Source organism: Schistocerca piceifrons, chromosome 2 (assembly GCF_021461385.2).
Source record: "Schistocerca piceifrons isolate TAMUIC-IGC-003096 chromosome 2, iqSchPice1.1, whole genome shotgun sequence".
Classification (NCBI taxonomy): Eukaryota; Metazoa; Arthropoda; class Insecta; order Orthoptera; family Acrididae; genus Schistocerca; species Schistocerca piceifrons.
The window spans coordinates 675,394,169-675,422,001 of NC_060139.1; the positions used below are offsets into that span (position 1 = coordinate 675,394,169).

Genomic DNA, 27,833 nt, shown 5'->3' on the forward strand with positions numbered 1-27,833 from the left:
CCACATCACAATGAAGATTCTGCTTAATATATGTTTTTAAATATTCTGTTTGCTGTACACTTGTAATATCTCACCTCCTTTTAGTAATGTTATTGTATGTTGCTTGGGATCTCAGAATGCATTATGACTTCGCATTTGTCAACTACCAGTGTACCAATGACACTGATAGATGTATAAGCACCAGTGTTGATCCTGACTGCACACTTCAAGGATCAGTTTTATGAACAATTCAGTGAAGCGATGCAGGGATTGCATCCTGTGGACCATCTGTGCATTCTAGGTAATTTTAATGCCTATATCAGATGTGTTACTGCTCCTTGGCTAGACTGCCTAGGCACATACGGAGTGGACAAGATGAATAATAATAGTTTATGGCTGCTTGAATTTTGTGCCAAGTACCAACTGTGCATCACTAACACATACTTGTAAGGCAATAAAAGGCACAAGGTTTCCTGGATGCACCTTCACTCCAAACATTGGCATCAACTAGGTCTCATTTTAAGCAATGGAAACTCCAGGCTGGAATATCAACAATGTAAGTGCTGTGTCATCTGAACAAGACACAGACAGGGCAAAAGCACTATAGGCGCAGAGTCGTGAGCTGGTGCCAGTGCCATAGAGACTCCCCACTTGCGTGAGTTCCACCAACATCACAGGCGGCACTGAGGATGAAGATATCAACTTCACCTCAACCAATCGCCAGCTGAGTACAATCTGCCAATGACTGGACGACAATAGATAGAAGCCTATTCAGAAGAGCACCTCTCACCCACAAGGTTATAGATCATCACCCAGGGCTGACTTGGACAGGGAATGTAGTTTAGTGAACTCTTAGAAGTGAACAGACATTTGTTGTACATTGCATTTGCTATGTACTGTGAAGCTTACCTATGATTATTTGCACTTAGCCATTGAGGGCCTATTCTGTGTTATCTTACATGCATTGTTGTAGATGACATTATTTGACACGTCACAAAGGTAAGTAAACCTTTTTACTCCTCTGTGTGACTTAGTTGCCAATTTGTTGGAGTGCTGTAGAACCTTTGTTCTCCTGTCCTGTTACCTGAACATGGGGCATCACTGTGTAATGGTGACAAGGAGAAATTGTCTGAGTGATGTACTGCATCAGAAGCCATTTCACAAACTCACAAACTTGACCTACTGTAACGACAGTGGCAACTCAGCTTCAGCAGCAGTAGTGATGAGGTTTTACAAAACTGGTGATGAGGGTTTACAAAAGTAAGAAAAAGATAAGTTGATACGTACAGTAATGATGACATGTTAAGTTGCAGAAAGTCACAACTAAAAAGCACTTACATATTAGCTTTTGGCCCCAGTCTTCATCAGAAAAAGAAAATACACATTTGTTCATTTATTCACACAAGCAAGCACAGCTCACATACACATGATTGCCATCTCTGGCAGCTCGAACTGGAATGCATTCCAGTCCAAGCTACCAGAGATGGCAGTCATTTGTGTGTGAAGTGTGCTTGCTTCTGTGAATGAACGAATGTGTGTTTTATTTTTCTGACAAAGGCTGTGGCCGACAGATAATGTGTAATGCATTCTGGTTCGAGTTGCTGGAGACGGCGGTCATGTATGTGCGAGGTGTGCTTACTTGTGTGAATGAATGAATGAATGTATGTTTTCTTTTTCTGATGAAGTCTGTGGACAAAAGCTAATGTGTAAGTGTCTTTTACTTGTGCCTGACATTTTAACTAAGAGCAAAGATCTCAGCCATTTTCTCCACTTGCACTCCTTCCATAGTGCTGATTGTGACACTGACAAAAGTGGTGAGAAAAGCTAGCTTTGAGCCTACAAAGATTCACTTTGGTACAACATCTAGCAAAACCAAGATCAATCTTTGCTACATTAAGGATCCTACAAGAGTAGAAATATTTTGTGATACGGTTCAGAAAGAAATTGACACCTGGACAAATATGCACCCATTGCTGAAGACTGGCTAAAAATGAAGTCCCTTCTTATGGCTGGCAATCCATTTGCTACTTTGAAAGCGAAATTCCAGGACTGGTTCCTCAAGAACAGTGATGTACTGAGACTCCTCCTTGATTCTAAGCATCAAGCATCTATAAACTGGCACTCAAACCCTTGCAAATCTAACCACAGGGATCTAAGCAAAGCAAAGACAACTGGTCAGTGTACAATAACTGCATTGTACATCCTGGGAGAAACTTTGTGAAAGTACACAGGAGTGTGATGAAACATCAGTAGAGTGTATTTGTGTATCAAAATGACCATTGGAACCTACCCTAAGAAGACTGCCCTACTGAAGAAGATTGACAAAACAGTCAGCACATATTGTAATCAACAATTCTAATGGATGGGACACTGTTCCAATCTCTGCTCACATCTGGTAACATCAGCCCAAACTCAGTAGGAGAAATTTCTCAGTTGCCAACTTACCACGAGCTGTACACTGTGCCTACTAAGCAGGCCTTCAATCTGGGAAATGCCCTGGTAAACAAACATCTACACAGAACTTACTAAGCTAACTCCACTCCTCCCAGTGCTCTACAACATTTTACTGAAATATTGGGCTGAGGTTACTGTGCTGCAAGGTATGCACAATGTCAACATCATCACTCTATACAAACGTCAAAGCGATTGTGGTAATTGCAATTGCTAATGCATAATTTCACTACTGATTATGTCAGAAAAGCATTTGCCCATGTGGAGCTGGGCACAATGGAGAGGCTTGCCAAGGTTTGTATCCTGACTCCCAATCTGGGTTCTGAGTCCAGCAATGTCCTACTGACATTGTGGTTTTGTCCGAAGAATGAGGTCCTATGTCAAAGTTGGCACTTCATAATGGAACAAAAAGTAAGGATAGTTGCTGACAGACACAATGACAAATGAAAGAGGCCGGTGGAGATACACTCTCAAAGAGTTTCCATATGCCGCCACTGCCGGAAGATTACTTACATCAGGGGGCACCATCACCCATGCCCACTTTGCAATCATTGCATATGATGACAGCATCAACTTAGTCAGATCTGGCTGCGACCTACAGAATTATTAGTCAGAACTGTATATCAGAGTTTATAGCCAATTGTCCATTGAGAAGAGGCCATCATTTTGTATTGTACTAAAATGATAAGTTATAGTGCCCAGTGACAGTAACAAATACAATACAGAGACATTCCTGTGGATGTGGACTGTTTTCAAGTTACGTATTTTACATGGTTTAAACTTTAATAAAATTATCTAGTGCATTGTAGTATCCACTTGACCTCCTCAAGAAGTAAATCTGGCCTTGCTAGGACACACTACAGTGCCAAAGCGAATGTTTCAAGTGCATTTCTCTCCTTCATTACAATGGCAACAAGGATGGTTGCTGGCATACCGCAGCTGGTGGTTCAATCCGCCATATACCTCACATTGGTGACGTCGATGTGTGCATCTCTCTTTCTGTATACTGAATTCCGTCCTGGTCTGCCTGGCAGTGTTTTTAGTCTTCTGCTGATGTTGGCAGCCAAAATAATATTATCATATTTTTGTGTATTCTATAAAAAGTGTTTCAGTGTGTCTGAGCCCCGACAAGAAATCTCTAAATGATGATGTTCAGTTTCAGGTTCACCATGTATAACAGATGACAACCTTATTGTCAAAACAAGCTGCTCCACAACCAGTTGCTGCTCCCAAGTTCCGCCAGATTAACAGTAAAGAAGAGGACTGGTCAGAATATTGCGCATAACTGGAAGCACACTCCACAGTATGCAACATTAGAAGTATGGCACACACTGGTTTCTTTTTAGCAACAGTAAAAGCCAACAAGACTGTGTCCTACACTGACTCTTTGCCAGAAGATATTGCTTATGAGGAACTCATTCACAAGCTTGATGGACTTTATGAATCATAGATTCATGTCGCTGCGGCAAGATTTAAGTTTTTCGCCTCAAGAGGCACTATCCACAGTCATTAAATCAGTCTATTTCTGTACTTAAAGAACTGTTGTGACTCCCACTATGTACATTCTGCGGTACAGTGGTGTAGACTATATGAGAGTTCCATAGTTCCGTGCCACATTGTGTTTATTGATTGTTTTTAATAATATAGTTATTCCTTGTTTTGTCTCATTGACAATGAATGTCATGCAAACCGCATACTTCAATTTAATTAATTTATACGTTAACGACATATAACTGGTGTCCCTGGCATGGTCACACATAACTGTACTTCTCCGCTGGCTTATACGTTCCATGCCGCATCAAAACTATGACTGTTACTCTTGTGCCAGCCTTGTTGGGTTTTCATTCAGCACAAAGATGGATTCCTTGCCAGTGCCTAATGAGCCAGCTTCATGTAACTGAGTGTGTGGCTAGTGCTATAATGCGTAAAACTATTTGACGCATGCCAGTACGCTTTAGTATGTTGACGACTCCCAAGGATTATTGTCTTTAAATTCTTTGCTTCTCCTGCAGATTTTGATGGTGGTTTTATCCTATCATAAGTGGACTGTCATGTGCTGCCCAGGCTTGTCTTTTGACTGTGTTTTGGAGATGTGTTAGTGATCACACATGGTCAGACTGGATGCAGATTTACTGTTTCATCCAAGGTTTCACATGTTTTTATGCACATTTGTACCTTGGAATTTGTGGCACATGAAGCATTAGTTTTATAAGACCTGAATATATAGCTCCAGGATATAAACGGGTCATCATACAGTGAAAACACAATAAACAGCTATTGCGAAATTGGCCTTTCACTCGATTTTATATATGGACTATTTTACTATCTCTGATTTTAAACTGTTTGATTGTCTCTCACATTATGTTATCAAACAGTCACCTTTTTGGCAACATAACTCCTCGCTTTGGTTTGCGCAATTAGAGAGCCAATACATATTAGCACAGATTATGGCAGACGAAATAAAATATAGTTACATGGTAACTGTATTAACAGAAGATCTTGCCGCAGAATTCCAAGACATTCTTGCTACGCCTCCAGAAACCAAACAATATGCTGTCATACAGAATGCATTGATTATGCACCTGTCACAGTCGGAAGCTAAATGTATGGAAATGTTTTTATCAACGCAACAGAACTCCACTGCAGCTGCTTCATTACCAGCACACTCTTGCAAGTAATACTGTCAATGACATATTACACAGTATATGACTATCCTGACTATCAGAGGATACACAGAAGATTTTAAAGATATGTTCCGGAGATCTTCACGAGTTAGTGCAAACAGCTGAGAGGACAGTGGAAATGTATCAGATGACACATATCACAGTGATGGCTACTGTACAAGGTAACATAACCTCTGTGACTTTGTTGTCACTACAGTCTCAGCTAGCTGAGCTTACAATACAAGAGACTGCACTGCAAAAAGCAAACAAATGGCAATGCACATGTCAATGATTAAGGAGTCGAAATCACTCACTGGTGACACACAACATATGTCAGTACCACATAAAATTTGATTAGATGCTCGGAAGTGTATACCACAGTGTAAAGCAAATCAAGATGCTGACACAATAGCAGCTACAACCACGTCCACCGACAGCACACAACATTTGTTTATTACAGCCCACAACACAAAAGTGCAGTGCCAGATAGACATCAGTGTATCCAGTAACCAAGTTACTATGTCTCAAGTGCATTTCTCTCCTTCATTACAATGGCAGTCATACCTGCATGCTGCAAATGATACAAAGATTACGACACATGGACACGTCTTTATACACAACCTTGCACTGCATCGTACATTTGAGTAGTGGTTTACTGTAGGTGATGTATCACACCCCATACTAGAAGCAGACTTCCTGGTACTCTACGATCTGGTACTGGGCCAACATTGGCAGTGATTAAATGATGCAACAACAAACATGACTGGGCAAGGTAAGGTGAACTACAATGCTACTAAATCAATCTAGAGTGATTGCTGAGGATTGAGGTATCTGCCACTCTTCAAGTGGCAGCTGGGTTCCCCATCTCCATGTGGTGCCCAAAAAGAAGAATGGTTGGCATCCCTGACATGATTACCAGCAATTATATGTGAGAACCATTCCAGACAGATATCCCGTGCACATTTGGAAGATTTATCTGCCACGATACAAGGCAAATGATTTTTTCAACAATAGATTTGGTCAGGGCATATTAGCAGATTCCAATTACTGCTGAAGACATTGCCTATACAACTATCATCACACCATTTTGTTTATTCGAATTCACATGAATCCCATTTGGGATCTGCAATGCAGCGCAGACTTTTCTGTGATAGATGGGTGAGATAACGTGTGATCTACAATTTTGTTATGTACATAATGTATATACAGATGATGTGCTCCTTATGGCTGCATCTGAAAAGGAACATATGCAACATTTGATGAGGTTGTTTGAACATTTACATGCACAAGGACTAATAGTGAATCCATCAGAATGTATTTTTAGCATAAAGGAAATCCAGTTTCTTGGCTACACAGCGGATGCATGAGGAATCCAAACATGATTAGACAAGGTGGAAGCCATATGTGCGTACCCACAGCCAGTTACAATTTGGCAATTGGGGCATTATCTTGGTGTAATAAATTTGTACCAACAGTTTCTGTCACATCACGTGGCAATAACAACACCATAGAATTATGGTTGAAGGGCACACTTAGGCGAAACAGTAGACTGCAATGGATATTCAATGAAGACTCCGCTCTCAGTGCTATCAAAACAGCAATTTCAATAGCCACCATTTCAGTATCTTCATAGACTACAAGCTATTAACTTATGCCTTTGAAGTGAAGCCAAATAAGGCATTGCCAAGACACCTAGGGCATACTGACTACATTGGCTAATTTACAAACAACATCATGTATGTGCAAGGCAAAGTTAATGTACTGCTGATGCACCCTCCTGGGTTAGGCAATGGATGTAACCGAGCATCAATCACCGCACATTGTGGTCGTAGCTGCAGCTAATGATTTTCATGCCATGGGGTAGGTGCAACAAGACGATGACAAGCTGCATACATTGGGTGGGCAACAATCAGGTTTACAACTGTGAAGAGTGACAATAACGGGCACAAATGTGGAGTTATAATGTGATGTCATCCCCCCAAAGCCTTGGCCATACGTTCCGTAGCAATTTGAAGCCCAGGCAATTGCTTCAATACACAATCAAGCACTTCCTGGAGTCCAAGGAACCACAAAGCAGGTTAAACGCAGTATCATCTGGCCCAGTATGAACGTCGAATGTCAACTATAAGTCTAACAATGTATGGCCTCTCAAAAAAACAAAATCACATGATGTGTCGATACACTGCTAGGTACATTTGCACCACCTAATCAGCACTTTGTTTATGTCTGCAGGGATACTGTAGGGCCACTACCAACGTCCAAAGCCTGCAGCTAGTGCCTTATGATCGTGGACAGATACTCAAGATGGCCAGAAGTATTACCTATGGCAGACATCACGGTAGAGACTGTGACGAATATGTTTTTCAAAGGATGGATTGTACATTTTGGCATACCACTGAGAGAATAATGACAGATCAAGAACATCTTGAGCTGTGGCACCATTGAGTTAGTAGACTGTTCTGTCTGGCGTCACTGGCTCAGGTGTAGTACCGACTATCCCTCTCATGGCTCCATTGCCAATATCTACGAGAAGAGGCATGAAGTTTGGGGTTGGCGGTAGTGTCTTGGCGAAAGGTGGTCACAAGGTCCAAGCGGCTGAAGCCATGAGCTGCGCAAGGAGGGCCTGCGCAGAATGAAGATACTGGATTACTTCACCGGGGTCAGCGTTGACTACAGGCAGTAGGTCAACATGCCGTTGGCTGGTTGGCAACGCTCATGTTGGATAACTGCTCGTGGCCTGGCTGCCCTCTTCTACCTGGCTTTCATCGGCAGCACTCAGTAACCACTGTGATGCACCATGGATCCATCGAACTGCATACTCATAAAGAGGAGTATTCTGTAATCCTCATGGTGATACATGTCATTGCCTACATACCCTCAGTATTATTTTCTGGTTTGTATGACCCTCAGAGTTTTACTCGATTGGCTCTTTGGTCATAAATATATGCCGTAGTATTGTACTAAGACACTACTTGTTGTTTGAAAATTCATCCCACTATTACACTGCCTTTCCTTTCTGGTTTGTACCCGATCATTAATGTTCTAATGAATCAGCTATTAGTCATAAATACAGCTGGAACAATTGTACTAAGGCACAAGTTGCCATTAAACAAAAGAGGGACCTTGTGGTTAGATGTAGATGTTAACCAGTTTAATTCTTTGATTGTAATTGTATTTCTCAGTCACTAGTTATAATCTGGACAATTTGCTGTACTAAGCTGTTCGCTGCTGTGTTTGAAAGACTGGGTCATTATTGTGTCAGAAGGGATGAGTTGGGATCCAGTCGCAACTTGGTTGCCAATTGAAATTAAGAGATTGGTTGCTTTGAATTAAACCTTATCATTGTCATATTGTTTCCTAATCTGTTTAACCTTTAAGGACAGATGCACATCTTAACCCCCGAAGCTTTCAACATACAGCTTTCAAATTAAAAGTTACATCATCTGTCTTGAGTAATTAAATCACTCTTGTCATCTATGGTGCTTATATAGTTTTCAAGTGTTGGAGAATGGCATTTAAGACAGACTGTGTCCAGTGTGGTAGCAAATGCCACTGTTTCACCCGATAACAGGCGGGCTGCAGGTCTGGGTGTCTTGTAATCATTGTCATATTGTTTGCTGTTTTGCAATGCAGCACTTCAGATTTCTTTTGCAAAAGCTGATTCAACTTAAGGCTTAAGGTCAAAAGAATTTTGCGAATTTGTTCATTTAGTCAAAGAAAATTTTATGGTTATATATTGTTAAATAAACAGGTTGTGTGAAAAGGAAGTAATATCGGTGTGTCCTCCCTTCCAAGTATTCCTTAATTCCAGTAAGTACCATGTATCATTGGTAGCAGAGCAAGGTTTTCGACCTGTTAGCAACGAGTTTCATTTCATGCAACGTGCTTCAGTTTAAATTTTCTACTTTATTCTTTTGGGACATTGTCTAATTATTCTCTTTTGTCCACAGCCGCACCATGGATCCACGTCAGTGTCCCGGTATTTCATACCTAAAATGGGATCAGCTTGAGTATGAACTGAGCATTAGGCAACAAAATGTTCATGGCACGGTTGGGGAGTTGGCAGCCAGGCTACTGGCAGCATTGTCAATACTCCATTTCTGTCAGCACAGTTGGCAGGGTAACCAAAATTTACAGACTATTATGGTAGCATTAAATCAGTTACAAGAAAATCTCTCCTTTCTCCAAAATAATCAACCAATCATGAGGCAGGTGAAGCGCATTCATGCACAGTTAGTCCACCTGGGCAACAGAGTAAAGGATCTTAAACTTCCAGAACCGAGCCCAGGGCAGTTAGCACCTGTCATTCAGATAATTAATCTTTTGTTTGATTTGCAGATCCAAACTGCAGCTTTAGAATGAGTAAGTGGGGCTAATACAAATAATATAGAATGTGTTTCTAACAACCCAATAGCCGAATGTAGACCCGTTGGCCGAGGTCTAAGTGATTGATTTGCGGAATATTTTACCTGGCTCCCCCACCTGATGATGTGTCTCTTAAATAGTATTTGGGAAATGTCAATTGAAACTTTAGACAATATACAACAGGTATTGTGGCTGCTAGTTAAGTTTGAGTTGCATGCTGATGCATTAAGGATCCCCCATCACGTAGTACTTATTGCACTCTACCCATTAGCACACAGTAGCTTAAGTTATCTGCTATCCGAAACCTTACAGCAGGGTAAGATGATTGGGCAACTGAGGCAATCGGTCATGGAGGGTAAGTTATCAGACCATATGTGCAAAGAGCTAGAGTGTAGATATTATTGGCACGTGCAGGACTCCCACAAATCGTCATTTAAATATGTAGAGTGGGTTCGTGAGGCAGCATCAGCACTACATATGGATGTTCCCAAGGCAAATTTAGTTGCTTATGTCTTGGAGGGTATTCGGCCTGAAGATAGGTCTAACATTGGGAGTTAGGAAATCTTGTTAACTCTGTTACGAAATTGTCTTTTGCCGACAACCAGCGAAATGAGTTAATGGGGGACATGAAAACTTACCTAACTCCGGTCCAGAAGGTAGCGTGATAGATAGAGCATGTGGGTCAATGAAATCAGGGGCTTGTTTTAGATGCGGTGCATATGACCCTTTAGTATGAGGATGCCTGGTTACAAAGATGCCTCGCACTGAGAAATGATGTCAGGCAGGGGCGTGGTTGCGTCATTGGAGATAGGAGTGGTGTAGTTGTAGACAGGCAGCCACCATGTGTACCTTACCATCCTTTTCTTTGGCTACAGGGCATGAACCATTGTGTGGGTTACTAGATTCAGGCAGCTCTGTGTCACTCCTTAATTACGAGTGGTTTATTGAATATGGACACTTATGTAGATTATCTCGGTTGAGAGATGTCGGGGGGCCAATGGCCATGAATTACCTCTGTGCACAGAAGTGTGGGGAAATCTTTCCATGTGTCAATTTTCATGGCCTATCAAGTTTTTATTTGTTAAGGGACTGGTGCCTGACTTAATTCTAGGGTATGACTTCATCCGTAAGACTGGTATGGTGTTCGATTTTGGTAACCAGACCTTTCATTTCAAATTTTCCCCCAACGACCGAATAGCCTTTTGTTCATGTGCTCATATGGGGATGGGACGTGACACCAGCAGTAACGCGTAGCTGCTTGGGGCGGACCACTTCTCTAGTCAACAAGGGAAACAGTTAAGAGAACTTTTGGGAGAATTTCTTAACATACTTTGTGACAGGTTGGGAGTCACAGATGTCATTAGATACTATATTCGTGTCATGGATGACACGCCAGTTCGCCAGTCTCCATATCGCTTGTCACAACCTAAGATAAAGATATTGCAGCACAAAATTGAGAGCTTGTTAAAAGACACGAGTCATAAGATCGTCCACCTCCCCTTATGCTTCCCCCCATTTTCTTAGTACCTAAAGATCAGGAACAGGATTTCCAACCTGTGTTTGATTACAGGCTTCTCAATAAAAAGGTGATCTTGGAATCAGTGCCACTGGCTGATCTCTACAACTGTTTCACCTGGCTTTCTGGAGCATCTTGGTTTATGGTCCTAGATCTTAATCAGGCTTATTATCAGATACCCTTAATGGAGGAACCAGATTTTAAATTGTAAGACATTTCCAAGAGCAGATGTGGACTCTGACCACAATCTATTGGTTATGAACTGTAGATTAAAAATGAAGAAACTGAAAAAAAGGTGGGAATTCAAGGAGATGGGACCTGGATAAACTGAAAGAACCAGAGGTTGTACAGAGTTTCAGGGAGAACATAAGGGAACAATTGACAAGAATGGGGGAAAGAAATACAGTAGAAGAAGAATGGGTAGCTTTGTGGAATGAAATAGTGAAGGCAGCAGAGGATCAAGTAGGTAAAAAGACGAGGGCTAGTAGAAATCCTTGGGTAACAGAAGAGACACTGAATTTAATTGATGAAAGGAGAAAATACAAAAATGCAGTAATTGAAGCAGGCAGAAAGGAATACAAACGACTCAAAAATGAGATCGACAAGAAGTGCAAAATGACTAAGCACGGATGGCGAGAGGACAACTGTAAGGATGAAGAGGCTTATCTCACGAGGGGTAAGATAGATACTGATTAGGAAAATTAAAGAGACCTTTGGAGAAAAGAGAACCACTTGCATGAATATCAAGAGCTAAGATGGAAACCCAATTCTAAGCAAAGAAGGGAAAGCAGAAAGGTGGAAGGAGTATATAGAGGGTCTATACAGGGGCGATGTTCTTGAGGACAATATTATGGAAATGGAAGAGGAGGTAGATGAAGATGAAATGGGAGATATGATACTGCTTGAAGAGTTTGATAGAGCACTGAAAGACCTAAGTCGAAACAAGGCCCCGGGAGTAGACAACATTCCATTAGAACTACTGACAGCCTTGGGAGAGCCAGTCCTGACAAAACTCTACCGACCTCATGGAAGATCAGTCTGGATTCCGTAGAAATGTTGGAACACGTGAGGCAATGCTGACCCTACGACTTATCTTAGAAGAAAGATTAAGGAAAGGCAAACCCACGTTTCTAGCATCTGTAGACTTAGAGAAAGCTTTTGACAATGTTGACTGGAATACTCTCTTTCAAATTCTGAAGATGGCAGGGGTAAAATACAGGGATCAAAAGGTTATTTACAATTTGTACAGAAACCAGATGGCAGTTATAAGAGTCGAGGGGCATGAAAGGGAAGCAGTGGTTGGGAAGAGAGTGAGACAGGGTTGTAGCCTCTCCCCGATGTTATTCAATCTGTATATTGAGCAAGCAGTAAATGAAACAAAAGAAAAGTTCGGAGTAGGTATTAAAATCCATGGAGAAGAAATAAAAACTTTGAGGTTCGCCGATGACATTGTAATTCTGTCAGAGGCAGCAAAGGACTTGGAAGATCAGTTGAACAGAATGGACAGCGTCTTGAAAGGAGGATATAAGATGAACATCAATAAAATCAAAACGAGGATAATGGAATGTAGTCGAATTAAGCCGGGTGATGCTGAGGGAATTAGATTAGGAAATGAGACACATAAAGTAGTAAAGGAGTTTGTTAACATTGAGTATTGATTTAAGTGTCAGGAAGTCGTTTCTGAAAGTATTTGTGTGGAGTGTAGCCATGTATGGAAGTGAAACATGGACGATAAATAGTTTGGACAAGAAGAGAATAGAAGCTTTCGAAATGTGGTGCTACAGAATAATGCTGAAGATTAGATGGGTAGATCACATAACTAATAAGGAGGTATTGAATAGAATTGGGGAGAAGAGAAGTTTGTGGCACAACTTGACTAGAAGAAGGGATCGGTTGGTAGGACATGTTCTGAGGCATCAAGGGATCACAAATTTAGTATTGGAGGCCAGTGTGGAGGGTAAAAATCGTAGAGGGAGACCAAGAGATGAATACACTAAGCAGATTCAGAAGGATGTAGGCTGCAGTAGGTACTGGGAGATGAAGAAGCTTGCACAGGATAGAGTAGCATGGAGAGCTGCATCAAACCAGTCTCAAGACTGAAGACCACAACAACAACAACATAATGGAGGAATCTAAGCATCTCACCACCTTCATCACAGATTGGAATTCATATGAGTTTAACTGGGTTCTGTTTGGTCTGTCAACCAGTGCAGCAGTTTCATTCCATTTATTGGATAAAATTTTAGGTGATTTAAAGTTTAATTGTGTCTTCAGTTATTTGGACAATATGGTCATATTTAGTGCCTCCTTTGAAGAGCATTTTGTGCACATTTGGAAGGTACTATCCAGGCTCAGGGATGCGGGTCTGACTGTGAAACCCTCAAAGATAATGTTGGCTAAGCGCCAGGTGTCATTTTCGGGCCATTCGGTGTCTGGGGACTGATTTAGCATTGATCAGGAATGCGTTGAGGAATTTTCCACAGCCAAGAAATAAGAGGGAGGTTGCCCGATTTGTAGGGATGGCAAATTCTTTCTGCAGATCTGTCTCAAACTTTGCGCAACTTGCTGCTCCATTTAATTTGTTACGCAGAAATAATGAGAAATTCATTTGGACTGAAAGTCAGCAGTCATTCTTTGAAGGAATTAAAACTGTGATTGCCAACCCACCAGTTTTAGCCATACTGACTTTAAGAAAAGATTTGTGGTCCAGACTGATGCTTGCGATACTGGTGTGGAGGCAGTTCATTTACAGAAAGATCAAGGTATCAGGTGTCTGTTAGCATTTGCTTCCCAGTGTCTGGAGGGGCCTGAGCTCAATTACTTGGTATATGAGTTGGAGGCGTTAGCTGTGTTATTTACCCTGGAAAAATTTTGGTTCTATCTTGAACGTCATGAATTTGACCTACAGATGGGTAATCAGGCCCTTGTTGGGTCCTAGCTCGGCTGAGAAAGACAGGGTGTATCGCGAGATTGGCAGTCCACATTTCAGCTTTCCATTTTAAGGTTCTGCACGTTAAGGGATCTGATAATCAGGTTGCTGACACCCTTAGCAGGATGTTCCAACAGCACGGTCTTGATGAGGAAACGCCAGTCAGTCACCTAGTATGTACAATCCTTACCGAGGTACCCCAACCGTTTAATAATTTGAAAACTGAACAAGAAAAAGACCCATTGTGTGTGTGTGTGTGTGTGTGTGTGGGGGGGGACTCAGGAAGCAAATACTAAATGGACAGGAATCCAGTGACTTTTCTGAAGAACGGCATTCTGTGTAACCGCAGGGTTAGGACTGGGGAAGCTAGAATTTGTCTCCCACGAACCTTAGTTATACTGGTCTTCTGGTACTTCCATAATTCTCCAGTATGAGGGCATTTAGGTCTTTATAAAACCTTAGAGAAGGTCAAGGAGTAGCTGACTGGCCAACACTTTATAAAGACATTAGAGGTTTAGTCAAAGAATGCCGAGATTGTAAGAAGGAAAACTGAGTAACTCCCCGGTGAGGGGATTGCTGCAGTTGGAATGGGAAGAGCATCTGTTGGACAAATTGTTTGTTGATTACGTGGGCCGGCTGCCCTGGACAAAAAAAAGGCAATTCACATATTCTTGTAGTGGTGGTCACCTTCTCCATGTTTGTTTGGTTGATACCTAGCTAGGGTGTGACCGCTCTTATAACCATTTCACATTTTATTAATATATTTACATGGTTCGGCCAATGTGGGCATTGTTTACAGATAGCGCTCCTGGCTTTCTGGCAAGGTCGTTTAGACAATTCTGTTTTGGCAATGGGATAAAACATTTTACTACCACACCTTATTATCCTCAGGTTTCCTTCACCAAAAGGATTAATCATAATTTGAAGTCAGCATGCATTATTTACCACCATAAATTGCCCAACAAGTAGAATACCATCTTGCCCTGATTAAACTTAGCGTTTAACACCGCGTGACATGAAGCATCCCAGGCCACCCCAGCTAGCCAAATGCTCGCATATCCCATGAATTCCCTGCACTCCAATTTATAGGAAATAAATGTTGTTGTTGGTGGTCAATGATTGTCCAGTTTCCTGTACACAGCCGAGCTGTCCTCCAAGTTGTCGACTACCACACTGCAAGTTGTTGGTTATTCTTGCCACTGAGGGATCCCCTAGGATGCTTGAGTCTGATAACAGTAGGTAATTTGTGTCATGTCAGTTTGAAGACTTTAGATTCTGCAGTGATATGCAACATCTGACTACTGCCCAGTTTCACCTGGCTTCTAACTTGGAGGTGGAGCACTTCATGTGTACATTCAAGAAGAAGTCTGTGTCTGCCTCTTCCCACGATGATAAATTGTCAGGTTTTCTGGCTACATATCATGTGACGCTAGTCAACAGGTGCACTCCCACAAAATATTTGTTTGGGTGCCATCTGCAGGGTCTCCTGGATTTGTTGCTCCCTGAGTTGCACTCAACAGACCACCATGTTTTTCTCCTGGGGATGCAGTTTGGGTCTGGTCCTTTGGCTGGCAGCAGGGATGGGTGCCAGGTGTCATGAGCCAAGGTTGGCAGTAGTTTGTGGTGAATGTTGGTGGGGGCCAGCTGACCTGTCATGCAAATTGGTTGTGCCCTCATCCTGTTAGGACACTGCCGCTTTAAGCTTCCAGTCAGCTGAGCAGCAGGGTTGATCACAATGCTGCTTCAGCAGCAGGCTCCTACTTGCAGAGATGCACTTCCCTGTTGCCGCTCCCTCCATCATCCTCCCATTGTTGTGACCTTGGCCCCCAGCGAGGCTTGTGCCTCCACCTGTTGAAGTGTAGCACATGGATTCTGACCCATCCCCTTTTCCTTCCACTTCATTCTCCTCTTCATAGGTTGAGGTGGCCTCGTCCCCGCTGCAGCTGGTGAACCTGTGTTGCCGCAGACTCCCTGTTCTTCCACCTCTCTTGCGACTTGCATCTGTGGTCGGTTGGCTGCCAGGCTCTTCACACCTTTACCAGTTCTGTGCTGGAGGTCGTGAACCAAGCCTGTCCATTGTTGGCACTACATGGCCTTTCCAGGGGGGTGAGATTTAGTATCCCCACTAGCGAACATTGCTATGGAAACAGATGAGCTGGCATGGGTAGCATAGCAAAGTAGATCAGAAACCTCCCATGGAGGGTGCACATGTCACATAGTATGGGCAGATCCACTGATAGAAGTGTTTACTTGCAGGTGGCAGTAAGTGGAGTGGGCGGGTGCTCACACTGCACTTCGTGCTGAGTGTTGTTGTCATGTGCTTTGTTGTTGGCCAGCCATGTGCTGAGTTTATTGCCACACATGCCTCTATGTGGGTTCAGATGCTCTGCTTCCCACAGACTGACTTGCACAGTGAGTTCATCTCCTCTCAAGCCGCTCTGTTCCCTGGTTGTTATTAAGCTACCATCAGCCCATGAAATATCCCTGGCGACAGTGTAGAGTAGTGGGGCTGTCACGCCCATGAAGATACTAAATCTGCAACAGGATAGTATGTCTTGCTAATACACACCCTCTGTCAATGCTCATTCATCATTACTGATAACGTGGTAGTAGTTCTACCAATGTAGAAGGCTGAACAGTGATTATATAATGGGTGGTACAGGACATGTATCATTTCACAGTTGCTCTCCCTTTCATAGTAGTTATTTTGCCAGTTACAGGGCTGGTGTGGGTGGCAGAAGGTTGTGTATTGGGAAGTCCTACATCAGGAATGAGAGGCAGGGAAATGGTTGTAAAGGGAGCATAGGTCTGACCAGGATGTTGCACTGTTCTAGATGGGACAGGCGAAATATAAAACAGAGTGAACCTCATTTCAGGACATGATTTTCGGAAATCATATAGGAAGTTATAGGTCTGCTGAAGTAGCTGATGAATACAGTCAAGACCCAGATAGTATTGAGTAACAAAAAGTGTACTCCTAAGCTGTCTTTTGGAGGGATCAGCAGTCCGGCACCGGATGTTAAGGTCATGGAAACCTGCATTTGAACAACACTGGTGGGATAATTATACAGGGTGTTACAAAAAGGTACACCCAAAGTTTCAGGAAACATTCCTCACACACAAATAAAGAAAAGATGTTATGTGGACATGTGTCCGGAAACACTTAATGTCCATGTTAGAGCTCATTTTAGTTTCGTCAGTACGTGCTGTACTTCCTCGATTCACCGCCAGTTGGCCCAATTGAAGGAAGGTAATGTTGACTTCGGTGGTTGTGTTGACATGCGACTCATTGCTCTACAGTACTAGCATCAAGCACATCAGTACGTAGCATCAACAGGTTAGTGTTCATCACGAATGTGGTTTTGCAGTCAGTGCAATGTTTACAAATGTGGAGTTGGCAGATGCCCATTTGATGTATGGATTAGCATGGGGCAATAGCCGTGGCGCGGTACGTTTGTATCGAGACAGATTTCCAGAACGAAGGTGTCCCGACAGAAAGACGTTCGAAGCAATTGATTGGTATCTTAGGGAGCACGGAACATTCCAGCCTACGACTCGCGACTGGGGAAGACCTAGAACGACGAGGACACCAGCAATGGACGAGGCAATTCTTCGTGCAGTTGACGATAACCCTAATGTCAGCATCAGAGAAATTGCTGCTGTACAAGGTAACGTTGACAACGTCACTGTATGGAGAGTGCTACGGGAGAACCAGTTGTTTCCGTACCATGTACAGGGTGTGCAGGCACTATCAGCAGCTGATTGGCCTCCACTGGTACACTTCTGCGAATGGTTCACCCAACAATGTGTCAATCCTCATTTCAGTGAAAATGTTCTCTTTACGGATGAGGCTCCATTCCAACGTGATCAAATAGTAATTTTTCACAATCAACATGTGTGGGCTGATGAGAATCCGCATGCAATTGTGCAATCACGTCATCAACACAGATTTTATGTGAACGTTTGGGCAGGCATTGTTGGTGATGTCTTGATTGGGCCCCAAGTTCTTCCACCTACACTCAATGGAGTACGTTATCATGATTTCATACGGGATACTCTACCTGTGCTGCTAGAACATGTGCCCTTACAAGTACGACACAACATGTGGTTCATGCACGATGGAGCTCCTGCACATTTCAGTCGAGGTGTTCATATGCTTCTCAACAACAGATTCGGTGACCGATGGATTGGTAGAGGCGGATCAATTCCATGGCCTCCACGCTCTCCTGACCTCAATCCTCTTGACTTTCATTTATGGGGGCATTTGAAAGCTCTTGTCTACGCAACCCCGGTACCAAATGTAGAGACTCTTCGTGTTCGTATTGTGGATGGCTGTGATACAATACGCCATTCTCCAGGGCTGCATCAGCGCATCAGGGATTCCATGCGACAGAGGGTGGTTGCATGTATCCTCGCTAACGGAGGACATCTTGAACATTTCCTGTAACAAAGTGTTTGAAGTCACGCTGGTACATTCTGTTGCTGTGTGTTTCCATTCCATGATTAATGTGATTTGAAGAGAAGTAATAAAATTAGCTCTAACTTGGAAAGTAAGTGTTTCCGGACACATGTCCACATAACATATTTTCTTTCTTTGTGTGTGAGGAATGTTTCCTGAAAGTTTGGCCGTACCTTTTTGTAACACCCTGTATACAGTGCACTTGGGAAGGTTGAAAGTAGCAGTTATATCGCTTAGCTGTCTGACCTTACCCATGTGTCAAATTAACGTAGGCAAAAACACTTAGTCTAGTTAATTATGTGATACACTTACTATAAAGTGAAATTAATGTGCTTGTGTTATACATAATACCACCATCATAACATAGAAAATTACCTGAAAATGAACCAATATAAAAGCAAAGGCTCTCAGGCTGTGCACCCTGTATACTTGTTCTGGCTCCAGCTGTGCGTGGCCTCCAAGAACTTAAGAGATCAAGTGCATGTTCATCACCTGCCACTGCTGCTTTTGCTAGTCCACTGTGAAAAGAAGATGATCCAAAAATGTTACACAGTGACTGAATTCAATTTGTACACAGTAAGTTCTTTCTTTTTGCTATTTTATAAATTCATTAAATATACACCTGTAAATGATAGATTATGCCTTGTTTTATGCCCAGTCCATTTAAGAATGGAATGCTGAATCAAATACGTGGGTGGGTCCACATTCTGTGCAGAATCTGACAGCTACTACTACTGTTGTTATTGTCTTTAAAAAATAAAATTAACAAAAAATGGAGCCATTAAAAATGGTGTTATTGCTGGATGCATTTTTGCATTGCTATGAATCTCTGAGAGGGGGAAAAAAAAGATTTCTGTCGTTTCTTAGTTGCTTCAAAATTAATGGAGGTACGTTCCATCTTTGCAGCTAAATGAAAGGCTGTTTGTTTTTTGGCACACACATTCCACTCCTTTTACTAATGAAGGTTATTCAATGGTCTGTAAAACATGTTTGTTTTTAAACACAGATCAGCCAGAACATTATGACCACCAACCTACTATCGATACAAACCCATCCAGGCGATAGCAGTGCCATCTGGTGAGGAATGATCAGACACATGCATGGTGCATGCACTATTAGTGAGCATGCAATCTGTGAGTAGAATGGGGAAAGACAGCAATTTACCCGAGTGTGACCAAGAGCAGATTGTGATGGCCCGGAGGTTCGGCACGAGCATTTCGGACACTGCACGACTTTTTGGGTGTTCAAGGAGTGTTGTGGTGAGTGTCTTCAATACATGGTGAAACCATGCCTAGACATCATGGGGTTGGGCAGCCACCCCTCATTACAGATGTCGGACATCATAGACTGGACAGACTGGTAAAACAGGACAGGTGGCAAACTGTGGTAGGACCAACATCAGACATTAATGTTGGGCATAGTAAAAGTGTGTCTGAACAGACAGTGCATTGAACACTCCTTACACTGGGCCTCCACAGCTGACACTCGATGCATGTACCAATGTTAACATCACGACATCAGCAACTGTAACTGAAATGGGCAAGTGACCATTGGCACTGGACATAAGTGCAATGGCAGAGCATTGCATGGTCTGATGAATCCCAATACCTTCTTCATCATGGCGATGGGAGGGTGCAAATGCGTTGTCTTCCAGGGGAACAGCTCCTGGACCCATGTACTGCATGACGGAGACAAGCTGGCAGTGCCTCCATTATGTTCTGGGGAACACTCACATGGGCATCCATGGGCCCACTGGAGCTCGTGCAAAGCACCATGACAGCCAAGGAGTATCATACACTGGTTGAAGATCATGTACAGCCCTTCATGACTAATATATTTCCCAATGGCAGTGGCATTTTTCAATGGGATAATGTGCCATGTCACAAGGCCAGGAGTGTGGTGGAGTGATTTGAGGAACACACTGGCAAGTTCCATTTGATGTGCTGGGCCTTCAACTCACCAGATCTGAAACTGATCGAACACATCTGGTATATGATCAAATGTGACATCAGAGCTCATCACTCCTCTTCAAGGAAAGTACAAGAATTAGATGACTTGTGTGTGCAGATGTGGTGCCAACTCCCTCTGGTGACCTACCAAGGCCTCATTGCTTCCGTGCCACAACACTTTGCCGCTGTTCTCCATGCCAAAGGTGGACATACTGGCACTTACGTAGGTGGTTATAATATTCTGGCTGATCAGGGTATATATAATAAACGTATCATATAGTAGTTACAAGTATGTTACTATGTTACATTTTTTCATATTTTTCTCTTTTTTTTGTCCTGAAAAACAAGATAAAAACAGGAGAAAACATAACATGGTAACATGCTTGTAACTACTATATAATGCATTTATTATATACGTAAAAACAGAAATGTATTACAGGTCACTGTATATGTTTCATAACTAAAAGAAGCAAAACGTGTATGGCAAAAACCCAACTGTCTTTCGTATAGTTACAAAGATGGAACATACTTCGATGAAATAAACTTTCTTTTACAACTGTGGTGTTGACAGGAGAAAGCATGTAAATCATATAAAAATTGAAAATCAGTTTCTTGGAAGACAACATAACAATGAACCATGTAATTGGCATGGTGAAGCCTCTAAGGTGTTACACAAAATATTTAACTCTATGCAGCTCTCCATGTGGTGTTAGCTCAAGTATTAGAGTCTTGGTACAATCATTCACTGTTGTTTCCATGGCGTCCAAAAATTTCCAAAATGTGACAAGGGCAAGTAACCAATACCTGAATACAACCACTTTGAAAATGTGCACCTTCTCTTTGTCAGGATATTAAAATATCACTTTATGTTCATAAAGGTATTCTTTACATTCAGCAACCTGAAAACATAGGAGATTACAAAGAGAGGGCATTCCTTGGACACTTGTCATTAAAATGAGTCATCGTCCACCTCTCAAGACCAGAACATCAATTAGTGAACCTAAAAAGAAATATTTTTGAATTTCTTAATGACACATATAACAATAATGGAGCAATAATATAATAAGAGAAAGGCAACCAATTGCCTATAGCAGATCAATGTGTAGAGCACAGAAACACATAACAACATTCACACTAGCTTTTGAGCACTAGCTCCTTTTCTAGCAGTAGAAGACACATTCATACACACAACCACACAGATACCAAATGCACACTCCCATGGCCAAGGCAAGACTATTTACTGATATGTGGTTATTAAAGGAAACAGAATAAGGTAGGAAATGAATGTGACTGGGTCATTTGCTTATTTCACTTCTGAAAGCCAGATCTACAAACAGATTCATGGTACTGTCATGGATACCTGCATGGCACCATCCATGGGTTGTTTCCTCGTGCTTGGCTCTGGTGCAAGATCTGTCCCATATACGCACTCACCACCTCATCCCACTGTCCAGTCACAGCCATTTCCTACCCAATAAAAGGCAGGGCCATATGTGAAAGTAGCCCGATTATATATCAGATATGCTGCAATCACTGTACAGCGTTCTATGCGGGCATTATACGTAACCAACTGTCTACTCGTATGAATGGTTGCTGCCAAACTGTAGCAAACTACAAACCTGATGACCCAGTTGCTGAAAATGCTGCACAACACAACACAAATGACTACCAAAGTTGCTTCACTACAAGAGCCATTTGGATACATCATTCCAGCACAAGTTTCTCTGAACTAGGCAGACAGGAATTCTTTCTCCAACAAATTCTTTGCTCTTGCAATCCTCCTGGCCTAAATTTCTGCTACTCTGTTCTAACCGCCCCACTTTGCCTTTTCCCTTCTCTCTTCTGTCCACACCACTCCTCCTCCAGCCAGATCATACACTGTGTTCTTTCCACCACTCTTCCCTCTTCCTCTCCCTCTCCCCTTTCCAAGCAGGCATTTTCCCTCTGTCTGTCTGTCTGCCTGCCCCCCCCCCCTCTCCCTCTCCTCTCCCATGTTTTCAACCCCTCTCCCTTTCTCCCTCTTCATCTTCAGCTTTCTCTCATTTTTCCCTTGTCACCATTTTTATCCCAACAGCCCCCCCCCCCCTTCCTCCCTCTCCTTACATCTTTTTTTGTTGTACCCTCTGTACTCCTTTCATCTTGTGTGGCTGCAGAGTCATCTGTCCAAAGACCTGCCTCTTTCCTGCTACCCCCATATTAGGTCCTTCCCCACATCCTCCTCACCTTCATCAGCTCAGGCAACTGCTTTCAGTAATCAAGTATCAATAATTAGTCTTGCCATGGCCATAAGAGTATGACTTTTGGTGTACTATTGCTAGAAAAAGAGCTAGTGCCCGAAACATAGAGTGAATGCTGTTTACTGTTATGTGTTTCTGTGTTCCACACATCAATCCACTATAAGTAAGCGGTTGCCTTTCCCTTATTTTATTAATGAAAAATATCATTCATTTTGCAAATTAGAAAGTGCATGTACAACTTGTCTATTTCATTAAAGTTTCTGCTGTTGATATGATGAACTTGTTTAGCTCGTATTACTTGAGTTATAGTGTTGCGTATGAGTTTTGTATGGCTTGTTACAAGTTTATACACACAAAACACCTTTTTAACATGCTCATAAATATTTTTCCTTCTCTTCTAAAATGTAACTCGTCTTACGAACTTTCCATGTCAATATATCAATTGTTTCTCATATTACTTTACTGATGTAGTAATGAACTATACCATACTTATACACACTCACTCTTGTTCCTAAAAGAATCTTTACATAGAACTGATATGACGGAACACTACCCCTAAACTAATTTCAAGTGTCTTTTGTGAATTGTCATCTTAAAAGCAAGTTACATTTTTCTAATAAAACAGTATACCATGTTTGCATCACAAACAAAATTTATGAGTAAGATAACATTACTGCTTGCTAAAGTATTGTCCTGAAACATGAGTGACTTCCTAAAATGGAGCAACACAAAATTAGTTGCCAAAAGAAGAAGATAATGTGGCTATCAACACAGACAAATATCCTCAACTGATTTAAAAAAGGATACAAGGATTAGGCAGAAGGCATTTCAACAATAGACGGTGAATACAAGACACAGAATAATTATAGGCCTTTGCTTGAGGAAGTGCATCCAATGACAGTTTAATTACTGTAAGTCTGATAAAGACCCTTCACTCTCTGAAGCAGACTCACTACTTTCTTCCTTTTTTTCTTATACACATGAAACATGTCAGAAATATGCTGCCACAATGATTACATGTAATATATAAATGTCAATCTATATATTACAAAATGCAATAGTTTTATATGAAACACCTTGTGAGTGTGGCTCTTCTGAACATTCAGTTCTAATTTTCCATATATGTATAGTCATAATTTAATCAACCACTTTCTGAAAATCATTTACAGTATATATTTTGGATGAGGAAGTGCAATACACCAATTCTGGTTACATACCATCCAACAGAGGAAACAACTCAAATCACATGCAGAATAGTAGTTTAATTCCATTAATTTCACAAACAGAATTCTAGATTGTATGAGGAGATGTCATTAACTAGAAAAGCATGAACTTTTAACATTATAAGTTTCATATTTTTAAAATGGGCTTTATATGTGCTTATAGTTTTACTTTTTGAAGACTTACAGAACCAAGTGAAGGTAAAGTCTGCAGAGTTTGGTACATACGTGATGTCAACACCTGGGGCTGGACGCCGAAAAGTGACATGGCCCAAAGGTTCTCGCATTTCTACATGGAAAACAGACAGCAACTGGCCTCGTGAGTCCATTTTCCAGCCCAATAACGCACCAGCCTGAGCAAAAAAAGTTACCGGTGAAAATAGTAAAACACACATCGAATCAAGGCTTTGCAGATATTAAATACTCAATTAAATTTTTCTTCGCGAATAGAAATAACAGTAACAATTATCGTGAGTGACATACTTTTAGCCATTAATAAAGTGTCATAGCAATTAATATTTGTGAAAAAATTAAAACTGTGTGTCAGACTGGAACTGCAGACCCATGCAGGGTGGTGCAGTGGTGCGACACTGGTCTTGTATTCAGAGGGATGGTAGTTCAGTCTCTGCCCCATCATCCAGGTTTAAGTTTTCTGCGATTTTTCTGAAATGCTTACAGCAAATGTCAGAATAGTTTCTTTGAAAGGGTGGTGCAGTGGTGAGACACTGGTCTTGTATTCAGAGGGATGGTAGTTCAGTATCTGCCCCATCATCCAGATTTAAGTTTTCTGTGATTTTTCTGAAATGCTTACAGCAAATGTCAGAACAGTTTCTTTGAAAGGGCATATATGATATCTTTCCCCAGCCATCTTTAATTGAAACTTGTGCTCCACATCTAATGTAACGACCTCACTCTCACTCTCACTCAGATCTATGCCTTTTGCGGCCAGTTTCTGTGAATGGCAAGTGACCTGGTTTGAGCCCCAGTCTGGCATAGACCATGCAGGGTGGTGCAGTGGTGAGACACTGGTCTCGTATTCAGAGGGATGGTAGTTCAGTCTCTGCCCCATCATCCGGATTTAAGTTTTCTGTGATTTTTCTGAAATGCTTACAGCAAATGTCAGAATAGTTTCTATGAAAGGGCATATATGATATCTTTCCCCAGCCATCTTTAATTGAAACTTGTGCTCCACATCTAATGTAACGACCTCACTCTCAACGGGGCATTAAATCATAAACCTTCCTTCTTTCTTTTTCAGTCTCGTACAGAGATTGAACCTGTCACAAATATTTGTTACAGTTATCTTTGCCTAATATCATAACATTTATATTGGAAGCACAAGCTATTTTGATAAGTAGTTTGTTTTACAATAATAATAACAATATTAATAATAATAATGATGATAAGACAATGATTATGGTAAAAATACAATTAAACTAAAATTATCTGTTCCCTGACAATTACAATAAGATTTATGATTCTACAGTTATTATATTTAGGTTTTAACAACAACTAAAGAAGCAGTTAACACAGAATATTTTTAAGGTAAGCCAATGAGTGTTATTTACATTGCATAAGATTTTGTTTGTACCTGTGACCAGTGAGCAGATTCACTGCAGGATAGTGAGCTACTGTAATTATTAGCTTCTCTTAGCATGCTGATGCTGTTATGAGAGTTTGTGTTCACACAATCCATCTTTGGCAAAATTCATCTGTGGCAAAAGAATCAGTCTACTAATCAAAGCTAGAAGCAATGTAACATTAACCTTTGAAGATGCCAGGCACTTTTCCTGGTAAAATGTAGGCAACTTAACAGACATTAGGCTAATAGGTAAACATGCATCCTGAGGACAAAAATTCAATTAAAAAATAGTTTGCATTCAGAGTTCAAGCGATTTCTATGAGACCTAAAGTGCCCTACCAATAATGGGCCGGAAAACTCAGGTTACATCTATGTTACTCCGCTGTACTTATGTGCTATAGCTAATAATAATAAAGTGAGTGACACAGCTTAATATTACCATTCTCTAATGGTGAAGACTGCTTTACTGAATTACTCATACATATTGCTGTAGAAGAAACAATGCATCATCAACTGGTTTTTCCAATTTGCTCGACTTCAGTCAATTGGCATACTTGACTCAGTCTACCTACCGATACTGCAGGAATGATGAATTTTCAGTTCTTCATTTACTGATAATGAAGCTGAAAGCATACCACACAGCTCAAACAAGGTAGAAAAAGGTATATTACATGTAACAGGAAAAAATGAAATACCATATAACTGAATTTATGAGGCTGTTTGCGGATGATGGTGTTATCTATAGGGAAGCTACAATATCATAATAATGTAGCTAAATGCAGGAAGACCAGAGGATGATCAACTACTGCAACAGTGGCTGGCGGTTATTAATCTCTGTCACAAATAAATCTTCACTTTCATATACAACTTTCAAGTGGGCAACAATTTCTTTTACAGTGAAAAGATCATCTTGTAAAATACTACCTATTTCCATCAGCTGAAACATTGACTCAAGAACTGCTTTCAAATATAGAGAGATTTGTAACAAGCAAAGCTATAAAAAGTATGCTGGCTGGGTGCACTTCCGCATTTACTGCAGCAAATAAACACAGAACCAGGAATAGTTTGTTCAGATAACTTTGTTTCCTATAGATTAAAGAAATCAATACACTGAAATAAAAATTAATTGTTGAAAGTGGCATTTGATGTGAGTTCTGCTATCTGGAATTGCTTATCAACCTAACTATTGCTAATGGACTACAAAGTCACTACGCTGAATGCTGTGATATTCAGGTATTTCTTAATGTTGTTCCTCCCTTCTCTACACCTCGCTCTTTCAGGTGCCTTTTCCATGTCTAAAATCCTAGTAATAACATGAAGCAGAGTTTCTTTTGTGTTTTTACAGGGTGTGTGCTTCATGCTAAGCATCATTATGATGTAACTACCTCAACTGCACTCAAATTATAGGTGTCCACTACTTTTATGAGCAGTGCAGTACATTTTATAATGTGAATAGCTTCTGTGTAACACGATGGGCAATGCAAATTTCAGCCACCTCCACTTTTTGTGCTGTAAAACATACATACTGTACTAAAACATCAACAAAAAGGTCAGCAGAATTGCTTCGCATTAGACATTCAGGGACATCACTTTGCCTCCTATACCTGGAAAACTCTAGCCATGAGCCCAATATACATTCAGAGAACAAGATCAAGTCTTCATTTGTGGGTATGGGCATCTTGTTGGTTCCTGGGTATCATTGTCAGCTTCAGAGTACAGCTATGGCAGAGCTACAAACCAAAGGCTATAATGGTAACAAATTAACCAGATGCACCCTTGAAGAGTTTCCATGTGTCAAGAATCACCATTGCTGCCAATAAAAGCATGACAGCCCCCCACCAGCACAGCTGCACACAATCCAGCCCATCAGCCCTAGCATCAGAGGAGTTTTTCACATGCCCAGACTTGGAAATAGCAGAAGCAACCACACCATATCCCCAGCAGAAGAGGACTTAACAATAGCACTAGGTGAATCAGCAGTATGTAGCAATTACCACCAGCCACATCAATAACAGTACTTCCAGACCCCAGACCCCATTTACCAGACAGAGGAGTGTTCCAGCTATACCCAGCACACCTGAAGAATGAATTGACAGCTATGCTAAGCCACCACTGCCACTGGACTTTTTAGTATGACTAATTTTGCTTATCTGGACTCTGCAGAGTTCATTGCCATCCTGCTTTACTAGGACTATGACTCTATAACCAAGGCTCAACTACAAGTGACATACTCAGAAAAATTTCCTTTCAATATTTATACTACTCAGACTTCACAAGTCAATTACTTCTACATCACTTATTTTCTTGGGGACTTAAATTTCCCCCACTTAAAAGGGCCCAGCAATTAAAAGGGTCCAGCAATTGTTGTTCCTGTTTGATGGCCAGTAAAAGCTGTAAATCAAAATTGTTTATTTTTTGCTGTAGGTTACAGAAGAGAAGCAACAGTCGGGAACAGAAGAAGCAGTTTTCTGCATTAGGAAAGA

At 41.4% G+C, this 27,833-nt stretch overlaps 1 protein-coding gene across 1 annotated transcript in view; it reads right to left on the reverse strand.

Annotated features, from left to right (window-relative positions):
* LOC124776511 (intraflagellar transport protein 140 homolog) overlaps positions 1 to 27,833 on the reverse strand; it is a 249,038-nt gene that overhangs the window by 193,309 nt on the left and 27,896 nt on the right. Inside the window, exons 3-4 of the mRNA XM_047251534.1 lie at positions 23,997 to 24,121; positions 18,738 to 18,880 (exon numbers count right to left, since the gene is read on the reverse strand). Of these exons, the coding sequence (XP_047107490.1) occupies positions 18,738 to 18,880; positions 23,997 to 24,121 (268 nt within the window). The remainder of the gene's footprint in view (positions 1 to 18,737; positions 18,881 to 23,996; positions 24,122 to 27,833) is intronic.